Source organism: Vigna unguiculata, chromosome 9 (assembly GCF_004118075.2).
Source record: "Vigna unguiculata cultivar IT97K-499-35 chromosome 9, ASM411807v1, whole genome shotgun sequence".
NCBI lineage: Eukaryota > Viridiplantae > Streptophyta > Magnoliopsida > Fabales > Fabaceae > Vigna > Vigna unguiculata.
Genome location: NC_040287.1, coordinates 1,770,683 through 1,783,441, shown reverse-complemented (window position 1 = coordinate 1,783,441; position 12,759 = coordinate 1,770,683). Strand labels below are relative to the sequence as shown.

Here is a 12,759-nt window from a genome sequence, read left to right as displayed (position 1 = left end):
TTAACCTCTCTCTGCCACGTAGCAACGAAGCCGTGGAAATAAGCTTGCAGCTGAAGCTACACACCATTCATCATTTCAATTGCACAGCAGATTCCTTATTCTCACATAAACCTATAAATACGTAATATAACATTTCTTTTCATCAAACATCAACTTCATCAATATACGTTCAAACATCATGAGTTCTAAAAACATGATTCAAAGTGCTCTTTGCCACACCACAAGACCTGCTCCTCGTACCAATGACACCACTTCTTCGTCCTCAAGAACTTCATCTGCAGCAACTATTCAGAAAGTGTTTTCAAGAAAGTATGAGAAGAAGAAATAAGAGCAATCATCTCCATCCGAGACTTCTTCTCTCCCTCGGAGATGGAGATTTCATTGCCTTGTTCTTCTTCTAAACATTTCATTTATTATTTCATTACACATTTATTCTTTATGTATTCACTTTGATCCTTTGTATTCTACACATATTATTTTCATTAATTCAATGTTGTAATAGTATCGACATGTTTTTTCCCATTTCTCTTCTTCCTCCACCGTTGCACCAGTCAACCACCACCCTCTTCCTCTTTTCTCTCCCTTGCCTTCCTCCTCCGCCCCTTTCCACCGCCTCCACCACCTCACGTCACTCTTTCTCTTTCCCTCACCTTCTTCTCAATTTCGATCTAAAGAACTCAACTTGCTATTTCAAATATTTCAAACATTTCACACGCAGCCCATAACACAATTTTACGAAAAATGAGGTTTGGAAAAAACGATAACACTTGTCCATGAATATAGTAATGAAATAAGCAGTGAGTTTCGGAGCAAAACATGACGATTTACGAAAACATTTGTGTGTGAAAACGAACTCTGTGGGAGGGTGGTTATGGTGCATGGCTTGTGCCACAAGTACAGAAACCGTCAACGGTGTGAGTCTGTGCTATGCTACCTCCATGTATCTTCACACAACGTATATATTGTATATTATAAATAAAGTGACGATCCGCGATTCTCACACGCCTTACTCAAACGGCGTCGTTAAGACATATACTATTTTCGTTGCCAATTTTTAAGTTTACCAGACGCCGTTGATGTACTACTATAATAACATTGTTTAACGTAATGGCGATTTTGAAAATTACTCGTAAAGGAAAGAAAATAGTGATAATTATAGTTCTAATTCCTTTGAATTTTGTATTCACTTTTTACTCGTACGTGTTCTTTTAGATTAAGGCGATGAGGACTATGTGATAATAGATTTAAGATAGATTAAATAAGTATGTTAAATACCGATATAATAAAAGATTTTAAGACTTTAATTAAGTGAATAATCTTTGAATATACATGATAAAAGTCATGTAATTAAGAAGACAAATTTAGTGACAGCAGATAATAGAGGATTTTCTAAACTAAACAACAAAATGAATAAACGAGTTTAAGAGACCAACAACATAAAAGAATCCAACCCACTGAAACAAAAGCATTTTGAATGCTCTGACACGTCCAACTCTATCCTTTCTAGTTAGAACAACTTGCAAATAAATAATGAATATAATGACTAGCTTTTAATTCATACATTATACAAATATTTTTAAATTATTTTTCGTATTTTCTTTTCCGACGTAGTAATTTGCAGCTACAAACAACTAATTACTTTGAATCCAATAAAACACGCTTCCTCTTCTCTCTTCCCTTTTCTCTCACATGATATTTAAAGCTACGTAGCTTTTACCATGGTTGTGTGTTGATATTTTTTTATTTCGAAAGTTTAATCATTTTTCACATTTTTATGTTTTGTTTATAATTCATGTCATTTAAATGTATGATATTACAATAGATTATCCTCTATACCTTTACAAATCATATAAGCGAATATGATGTGAATTGTAATATAAGATGATGCGTACGGTCATATACCTAGAATCAAGGACGAATCTTTGAAGGGAAGAGAGGGTATGGTCTTCCCAATTTTTTTTTTAATTTTTAAAATTATATGTATATATATTAAAAAAATTTAATCAATTTTTTAAATTATACGTAATGTATATCGAGAATTGATGAAAATTAAATTAGGTATCTTTTTATGTTATTTACAGAGCACAATTTCTAATCTTAATAAATAACAAAACGTAAAATCAAATACGATAAAGAATAAAAATATTTATTAAGATATTTTTGTTTCATTCTCTTTTGAACTTCTTACAAATTGTATTCATCTTTTACTGTCATATGTTTTCCTTTTTTTTCTAAATAAAAGATATGACAGTTAGTCACAAACCAATTCATTTTGCTCTCATTTTTCATTGGTTTCATTCTTGAATATATATATATATATATATATATATATATATATATATATATATATATATATATATATATATATATAACTCTCTCTTGTGTCACTTGACACTTAAATATTAGTTTAATATTAAAGATTATTTTTTTATCTCATAAGCCTGAATATAGGAGAAAAAATAATATACTATGTATTTTTCCATAATCCCTTTTTTATTGTGGGTTGATTATCATATATATATTTTTGTAGTAATTACGTCTTAATTTTCTATTAGATTACGACAGGTATATTGATAAAGAGATGACTAGTTTAAAATTTCACTCCAACATTTAATTGTTGATGCACCTAACAATTCATATTTGAAGAATTTATCAACCATAATTGAATTATGTCAATAGTTAGCGAGAACAAACAAATTAAAGACATTGTAATTGATTGATCATCTAATTCATCTTATTTTAACTCTTCGGGAATCATTTTCCACAATGAAGATTATCAAAACAAGATTACAGAATAAAATGAAAGATGAATTTCTTATTGATAGTATGATTATTTATATTGAAAAAAGGAATAACCGAAAATTTTATTTTTGATTGGCTCCCCCAAAATTATTGGCCATGATACAACCAAGCCTAGAATGTATTTAAAATATAAAATTAATAAAATCTTTTTACTTGTAAAATATAAATATTTATTTAAGTTAAATATGTTTTTGATCTTTTAACTTTTAGTAAAAATTGAAATTAGTCTGTCTTTAAAACTTCGAACCAATTTTTCATCTTTAGAGATGAGTAGATTTAAACTTTTTACTAAATTTTATTATGTTTATTAGCATTTCAAACGCGTTTCTTATCTTACATTGAAGTAAAAATATATCAAACGGTGTAAACATGTTAAACACTATTATGAAATGCATTTGAAACATCAACTAAACTTAACAAAATTTTATTAAAATGACTAAATTCACGCATTTTTAATATTAAGGGACTAAATTGGGTCAATATTTCAAAGAAGAACTAATTTGAATTTTCACCTAAAAAATAAAAACATATATTTAATCTTATTTATTTCAATGAGTACTAGATATAATGGTTGTAATTTTATAATATATATATATATATATATATATATATATATATATAAATGACTTTTTAAATTTAAAATATTATTTAAATTCATTACAAGAAATATCATATTTAGCGACGGATTAATACCGACGGATATATATCCGTCGGTAATTGCCATTTACCAACGAAATTACCGACGGACACCCATGATTATCATTATCGACGGATTAATCCGTCGGTAATGACTGTATGGAATTTTGAACCCAGTTTCCGACGGATTCATCCGTCGGTAATGTCTATGTGAAATTATCACCGACAGAGTCGCGTACTTACCGACGAATTATATCCTTCGGTAAAGTGCGCGGTATTATGAAATCGCACCTCACCTTCTTTTTCCCCAAATTCAGAAGAAATCTCTCTCCGCTCTCCGCCTCCTCTCTCACAAAAACCACCGCGCCTTTGCCTCTTTCACCGAAATCACGTCGCCGGTGTCGTCGCCTCGTCGTTGCTGTCGTCTCTCCGCTGCCACTGTGGGTCGAAGTTCCACCGTCGCCTCTCTCCCCCAAATTCACCACCCAACTTCGCTGCCGCTGCTCACCGATGTTGCCATTGCGCTGTCGTCGCCTCGCCGCCGCCGTCGCCTATCCGCTGCCATCATGGGTTTGAGTTCCATGTTCGAAGCTCGGCTGCGTTCCACGTCGGAGCGGCTCTGTCTTCTTGCCGGCCACCGCGTTCGTCAACCGTGACCTTGGTTTTGGTGAGTTTAATTCATTCTTCTTCTTGCCATTGTTATGCTGCTAGGTTTTCTCATTGGTTTTTGATTGGTAAGGAATTTTATTCTAGATTGCCGGTGCCCTCACTCTCGCTGGCCAGCCACTGCATTGTTCCACAAAGCGCTGATTTTGGTCCCAGAGCATTGATCTTGTGGTGTGTTTGCGAGATAGGAGCCATTGTAAGGTGTGTTTACCGATTAGTTCTGTATTTGGTTTAATTATTGTTGATTGATGCTTAGTCCAAATTGAGATTGGTTGAATTGTTATATGCATTTGGATTGGTTCTGTTTTTGTTTTGATTGCTAATTGATGCTTAGTCTAAATTGAAATTGTCTGAATTGTTATTGGTTCTGTTTTTGGTTTCATTTCAACAATCTATACCACCTCATTTATTTTGATAATAGTAGTGTAATTGTAAATGAAAAGCTTGTACCTGTAATGGGATTTGATTGGTAATTCTGTTAAACTCTTATACTGCATTGTGATGCCTCCATGAATAGATATCATGCATCTGATGATGGTATTTTGGTGTAGACACATTAATTTTTCACAATTTTGGTTAGGAATAGATATCATGAATAGATAACCCAAACTTTTGCATTGTTTCATTAACCCATATCCTTTTGCATTGTTTCATTAACCCATGTAGTCAATGAAAATGTAAAGTGTCTAACAAAGTTTTAAATGGTAAAATGTTCCTTAAAATAAAGTCAATTACTCAAAAAAACAAAGAAATCAAAATTTGACTGTAAAACTTAAAAATAGACTAAAAAAGACAAGAACAAAGAGAATTTTAGCTAAATTGGTCTGCATAGTCATGGGACTTGCATTCCAATTAGGACATTGTATCTTGGTTAGTATTTGGATATCTTACTTAATCAGTGAGATATATACCGACAATGTCATGATCTTAAGCAATACATGGAGACATATATGTCTCTACTTTATTTCAATTCTCCCTATTAGAATCTAATTTAAACCATTTATTGTGGTATAGAACATGGGTGAACCTCCTTTGAATCGTGCATGGATGTATGATCGTTGTTATAGTGGTAGAAGGGGATTGAAGGAGTCTTTTGTCTTAGGCGTTGAAGAGTTTGTTCGAGTAGCAAGACAGTCTAGATATTTTGAACTTGAAGGTGGGATTAGATGCCCTTGCATTAAGTGTGACTGTACAAGGATTTTGACATATGAGATTGTAAAAGTTCACCTTTATAAAAAAGGGTTCATACCAAATTATTGGATTTGGACATTACATGGTGAAGATATGCCAATTGTTGATTTAAATGAAGGTGATAATTTTCTCCCTAAACAGGGTGTACATACTGCTGAAATGGAGCAACTGTGCGACATGGAAGAGATGGTCAATAACGCTTTATGTCAATTTCAATCAAACCAACAACCCAACGACACTAACTTAGAAGAGTGTCCTAATGAATCCACACAAAGGTTTTATAATTTGTTGGCGGAGGCAAATCAACCTTTATTTGAAGGGGCAAGATACTCTAAATTGTCAGTATGTGTTAGACTTCTATCTTATAAGTCTAATTGGAATATTCCCAACCAATGCTTAGAGGCTTTCACCAAACTTTTGTTAGATCTCACACCACCAAATATGAGCTTGCCAAAGAGTTTTTATGACGCTAAGAGGTTAGTATCAAAGTTGGGATTGGAGGCTAAGAAGATTGATTGTTGTGTGAGTGGTTGTATGCTCTTTTATGACAATGATAGTGGAAAAAGAGATGCAGCATTGCTTGAATGTAAATTTTGTCACAAACCAAGATATCATCCACTTCATCAGGGATCAAGGCGCAAAAAACCAATTGCAGTTAAGTTAATGTTCTATTTGCCTATAATCCCAAGATTACAAAGAATGTTTGCTTTTATGCAAACCTCGCCACATATGACTTGGCATCATGAAAACCAAAGCCAAGGCATGTTACGCCACCCATTTGATGGTGAAGCTTGGAAGCACTTTGATCGTAAACATCCTACCTTTGCGTCTGATCCACGCAATGTGCGACTTGGTCTATGTTCAGATGGATTTAACCCTTACATTCAGGCTTCATCTTCACCATATTCTTGTTGGCCCGTGATTGTTACTCCATACAATCTTCCTCCTGAAATGTGCATGTCAAAGCCTTATATGTTTTTGAGTTGTCTTATACCAGGGCCATCCAATCCAAAGGCCTCTATTGATGTTTACTTGGAGCCTTTAATTGATGATTTGAAGAAGTTGTGGGTTGGTATCTTGACCTATGATGTTTCAAGGAAACAAAATTTTATGATGAGGGCATGTTTGATGTGGACTATTAATGACTTCCCTGCTTATGGGATGTTATCTGGTTGGGGCACACATGGTAGATTAGCTTGTCCGCATTGCATGGAGCACAATAAGTCATTCACGTTAAATTATGGTCGCAAAAGTTGTTGGTTTGACTCACATCGTAGGTTCTTACCTAATGACCATCCTTTTAGGAGAAATATTAAACCCTTTCGAAAAGGGCAAGTTGAAACAGATGGGCCACCTCCTAGGTTGACACCATTACAAGTTTGGAGAAGAGTGAAACATTTTCCAAAAGTCACTGAAAACGGTGTAACACAGATAGATGGATATGGAGAGTGACATAATTGGACAAAAAGAAGCATTTTTTGGGATCTTCCATATTGGAAAGATAATTTGTTAAGACATAATCTTGATGTAATGCACATAGAAAAAAATTTCTTTGAGAACATATTCAATACTGTTATGAATGTGACGGGAAAGACAAAAGACAATGAGAAGGCAAGAAAGGATTTAGGATTGTATTGCAAGCGAAAAGACTTGGAGTTGAAGGTTCAAGATAATGGGAAAATATTAAAGTCTAAAGCGAATTACACTTTAACTCTAGATGAAGCTAAATCAGTTTGTCGGTGGATAAAGGAACTTAAGATGCCAGATGGTTATAGTTCCAACTTGGCTAGATGTGCTGATGTTGAAAAGGGAAGAATCCATGGAATGAAAAGTCATGATTGCCATGTATTCATGGAGTCATTACTTCCTATTGCCACTTTTTCAAAGATTTGTGCTCTGCAACATTAAAAGAGGAATCCCTAAGAAGAATGAAGGAAAATATTCCAATTCTTCTCTACAAATTAGAGAGAATATTCCCTCCTGGATTATTTGATTCCATGGAACATCTCCCTATTCATCTCCCCCAAGAAGCATTGTTGGGTGGACCAGTGCAATACAGATGGATGTATCCTTTTGAAAGGTACTAAAGGACCTCCCTATTCATATTTATAATTAATTTTGTCATCAATTTTTTTCATCATGATGTATTCTTTTATTTGTATAGATTCATGGGTGATTCAAAACGATCAATAAAAAATAAAGCAAGAGTTCAAGGTTCTATTTGTGCATCTTATTTACACCGTGAGACAACATACTTTTGTTCTCATTACTTCAACAACTTCATGTTGTCACCACACAATTGGAGGAATGAAGTTGAAGGTCAAAGAGATGTGTCAACGTTGTCTGTTTTTCAGTAACAAGGTCGACATGCAGGGAGAGAATCGATTCATTGGCTAACTGATGTCGAGTTCAAATCTGCTCATGTTCATGTGTTAATCAATTGCACTGAAGTCAAATCATATCTTGAGTAAGTTATATCCTCCTTTGTTAACAAATTTGTGGTCAATTATATGGAAGCCTATAATTAATTTACCATTGCAATCTATTTTCACCAGCTCATTCCTTACAGGCTTGCAAATACCTGAGAGCAGTGCTTCTGCTCGTATTCATTCAGAGTTTCCTGAATGGTTCCAATATCAAGTATGTATTGTACCATTAATTATGCAACAAATGGATTTTAATGTATCATAATTTTACATCTATCTTTCTATACTTGTAGGTTTATAACGAGCCATTAAGTGTTAGAAACCAAGACCTAAGGGATTTGTCAAATTGGCCAATGAAATGTGTCAAAGAATGGCACACATACTTCGTGAATGGGTACAAGTTCCATACTAACGCATGGAGTAAAGGGAAAAAGACTATAAATAGTGGTGTTCATGTGAAGGGCCTTACTGAAAGAGGTAAAGATGATTTTTATGGGATCATTCATAGAATATATGAACTAGAGTACAATACTTCTAATAAATCGAAGAAAGTTGTACTTTTTTTTTGTGAATGGTTTGATCCCTCAAGAAAAGGTACAAGAGTAGATCCTAAATATAACATTGTGGACATTCACATGACTTCAAGGTACCAACCATTTGATCCATTTATTTTAGCATACAATGTTAGACAAGTATATTATGTACAATATCCACCATCTCGTAAAGACAATCGTGGTTGGTGTGTTGCAATTAAAACAAAGCCGAGAGGTCGCATTGAATCAAATGAGGTGGAAGACGATGTCCCTTACCAAGTTGATGAAATGTCCCATGTGAACGAAGTAATTGAAGTAGAACGTGTATCGGGATTTCATCACATAGAAGGTCATGATGAAGAGTTGGAACAGCAGGAGGAGGAAAAAGAAGAAGAAGAAGAACAAGAAGAAGAAGAAGAAGAAGAGGAATATCTAGATGAAGAAGATGAAACTGAAGAAGAAGAAGTGGAGGAAGATGAGGACGACGATGAGGGTGAAAGTGATGATAATGACTAACTTTGTCTTTTTTGTTTTAGTACTTATCTTTTTAATATGTTTGTTTTTTTTCATTTCATTAGAACTTTTTGTTGTTGTACTTCAAGTTGTGTAATATGTGTAATGAATAGTTATTAAGTTAGTATATTTGTTTGTTATTATACACCATCTTAATTTGTTTGACACTTAGATCCTATATACCATGTCATCGGGAGATCCACCTCGACCACCCCCAGTTGACAAGGGGAAAGGTATTGCAAAAACAAGAAAGAGACGTAATAATTATGTGCTTCGGATTCCAGTCAGACCCATCATCCCTATCCCGGGCTTACATATGCCATCCTTCTCTTCCACCCACAGGGTTACATAACCCAACATCTATCCCGGCGATTCATATGTCGTCCTCCTCTTCTCAACCTCTACCTACAGGGTTGCATACCCCTGTTGTACCACCCTTCCATATACCATCCTCATCTTCCTCAGCTCCACACATTGGGTTACATACCCCTTCCACAAACATTGGAGCATCCCCATCACCTCATACTGTACCATCCCCAGCCTCCATTGGTGGCCCACCTCATACTGTACCATCCCCAGTCGTTGGTCAACAGTCTGCACCATCCCCAGTTGCAGGTGATATAGTTGCCCCACAGCCTATGGTTGATGCTGATTTAGATGCAGAACCTGACCCTCCTCTGCAGGACCGCCCGATGATTGAACCTGTCGGTCGAGGGTAATATTTAAATTCAATTATTCTCATTGTTTATATTATGTAATTCTTTCATTTTCTGACAATTTTCCATGAATTGTAGGTTTGTTCCATCTAGAGTTGCTTCACAGGCTATCACAAAGGCAATCAAGCAACAATTTCTTAATCCTTGGCCATCATGGGGATCAATACCTGAAAAAAACAAGGAAATTTTCTGGCAACATTTCAAGGTAATGTGTTCTAACTTATTATATAGGTAAATTAAGTTGTTAACTACTATTCCATGTTTAATATACTTATAATGTTTTATATGTTTAAATTGTGTTATAGAGGAGAGTTCAGTGGGCACCAGAGCATGAAATTGCCATTAAGAGAAATTTCAACAACAGAGCTTCCCATCGTCTATCTGAGCTGTTTAGAGATGCTAGAACGGCTAGAGAAAGGCCAGAATGGATTCCTAATGATGTGTGGACAAGGCTGATAGAACATTGGAATTCTCCAAGTTATCGAAGAAAATGTATTGCAGCAAAAAAGAATAGGGCTTCTGAAACAGGTGGGACCCTACACACAGGTGGATCCATTACCACTTACGAGCATGCCCTTCGTATGGTAAACACATTAACTGTTTGTATTTGTTACATTTGAACTACATTTTTAAAGTTTGAAATCAAATCAAATCTAACTCTAACATTTTGTTGCAGGCACGTGAGTTGGGACGCCATGTGTTTCTTGATGAAGTCTTTCGGCAGACACATATCCGGAAGGGTACTGGCGAGTATGTGGATGAAAGGTCTAGGAAGACAAATGTAAGTCTCTTTTACTGTTCAATATTATTTACGCTTAAATGTATCCCACCACAGAATAATAATTGTTCATTGTTTACTTACAGAAAGAATTTCAAACTAGGCTTTCTCAAGTTAGATATGAGGTTTCCTCATGTGCTGATGGAACACAAGAGCAGTCCTCTATTGATCCTACACAGGATTAGAATATCAGGACTAGGTGTTGGATTGAGACAGTAAGAGGGAAAAAGAAAGGAAGACTTTATGGGGCTGGTCAACTTGTTTCAAAATATACAGGTCCAAATGAAAGCTTGAACCAAGTATCAGCTTCTTCCTCTTCTAATACTAAGGACCTCACTAATATTAGGCAGCAACTGTCACGCAGCCTAGAGGAAAATGAGCAATTGAGGTCTGAGTTTCGATACTTTTAGTCACTAGTCCTGCAATATCTCCCTCTTGATGCTCAGGCTCGTCTTCAGCAGCCACAGCCACAGCCACAACAGCCAAACCCTACTCAACCAAACTTTGAAATCCCTCCACCCCATTCTCAGCAACAAAATAATGAAGAAGACGATAACCTAAATGAAGAATCTTCTCCTGATTATGAAGATTATTAGCTTTTCATGTTCTTAAGAAAAACTTTGTTCAAAATTTACTTCACAAACTTATGTACTATTAGTCCTTCTTGGTACTGGTCGTGATTATGTAATATTTGACAAACTTTCCTATGGTACATATTATTTTCTCTGTTTTACGAATAATTTACTGTGTCATTTGATATATATTGTCATGGAGTTTGATAGGTATTACAATATTTGATATAGTGGAATGTTGGACTGCTGGATTTGTCTGTATTGGGATTTTGTATATGCAGGTATTGTGGAATGTCTATAAAACAAACCAGCCCAGACCAAATTTTTAATCTTACCGACGGAATTACCGACGGACAGATCCGTTGGTAAATCCATTCATGAAGTTCGTGTCATTACTGACGAATATGTCCGTCGGTAATTTCTGAGAGAATTATCTGTCGGTAATTACCGACGGACATATCCGTCGGTAATGACACGGACTCCACGAATGGATTTACCGACGGATATGTCCGTCGGTAATTTCCGAAAGAATTATCTGTCGGTAATTACCGACGGATATATCCGTCGGTAATGACACGGACTCCACGAATGGATTTACCGACGAATCTGTCCGTCGGTAAATTCTTACATCGATCAATAAGTAGCTTTTTAATTTTTACATGTTTCGTTTGAAGTAACAAATTTTTTATGTTGCAGGAACGAAAAAAGTTGTGACTTTCCAATTGGTTAAATATCTCTGGCAAACGATTCTTCGCCACAAAAGCTTCTCGGAAGTAATTGAAATCATAAGTGAACCTTACCAGGCATTATTTGATGCAGCAGAAGTTGGTAACTTTGAATTCTTATCAGAGCTTATTAGTGCTCACCCTAGTTTGATATGGGAAGTTGACAACAAAAATCACAGTATAATTCACACAGTAGTTTCACATCGCCATGCTAGCATCTTCAATCTAATACACGAGATAGAATCCCAAAAGGATCTCATAGTAACATACATCGTCAATGTAAGCAATCCTTCACCTTCTGAACCAGTAATAACAAATAACACTTTATTGCATTTGGCTGCAAAGTTACCTCCCCCACGTCAACTTGAACTAGTTTCTGGAGCAGCATTCCAGATGTGCCTCGAGATAATATGGTTTGAGGTAACCAATCTTATATTTCAATATAGCTTTGCATGGATTACTTTTTCACCCAAACACCAACACATTTCAATCCTATATATGTGTTAGAAAATTCATTTATCATTTGAATTCAATTCATCACCATCTTCTGTACTAACTCTTCAACGTATATGTGACAGGAGGTGAAGAAAATAATGCCCCCATCATATGTCATAATGAAAAATTCTAATGACGTAACTGCTCAGGAATTATTCAGAATAGAACATGAAGAATTGCGGAAAAAAGGAGAAGAGTGGATGAAACGCACTGCAGAGTTTTGCATACTCATCTCAACTGTTATTGCTACAAGAGTGTTCTCTACTGCAATTAACATACCGGGTGGTATTGATGATGAATCAAAAAAACCAAATTATTTGAACCAAACATCATTTCTGGTATTTGCAATATCAGATGAAGCTGCCTTCATCTCATCTTCAACTGCAATATTAATATTCTTGTCGATTCTCATGTCTCGTTATGCTGAGGATGACTTTTACAAGTCACTACCCTTGAAGTTGATATCTGGACTCATAACTCCATCTCCATAGCATGTATGATGGTGCATTTGGTAGTGCTTTCTTTATAACCTATAACTCTGGTTCGTTGATTGTACCGGATTCAATTGCAGTACTTGTTTGTCTACCCTTGTTTTTGTATATAGCTCTGCAATATTCTTTATGGTGGGATATCATATATTCAACCTTCTATTGTAGGACTCTATTTCGACCAACCAAATGTATGATCTATACATGATCTATACTAT

General features: G+C 35.2%; 2 protein-coding genes across 2 annotated transcripts; both read left to right on the top strand.

Moving 5' to 3' along the window:
* The first annotated feature begins 5,121 nt into the window (after positions 1–5,121).
* LOC114162611 lies at positions 5,122–6,747 on the top strand. Its single transcript, XM_028046555.1, has one exon. It carries the CDS (start codon positions 5,122–5,124, stop codon positions 6,745–6,747), a length of 1,626 nt encoding a protein of 541 aa, XP_027902356.1.
* Positions 6,748–11,320: 4,573 nt separating this feature from the next.
* Positions 11,321–12,544, top strand: LOC114162608. The gene is made up of 3 exons (XM_028046550.1): positions 11,321–11,348; positions 11,530–11,978; positions 12,137–12,544. The coding sequence occupies exons 1-3, from the start codon at positions 11,321–11,323 to the stop codon at positions 12,542–12,544; spliced, it is 885 nt and encodes a 294-aa protein (XP_027902351.1).
* Positions 12,545–12,759: the final 215 nt, after the last annotated feature.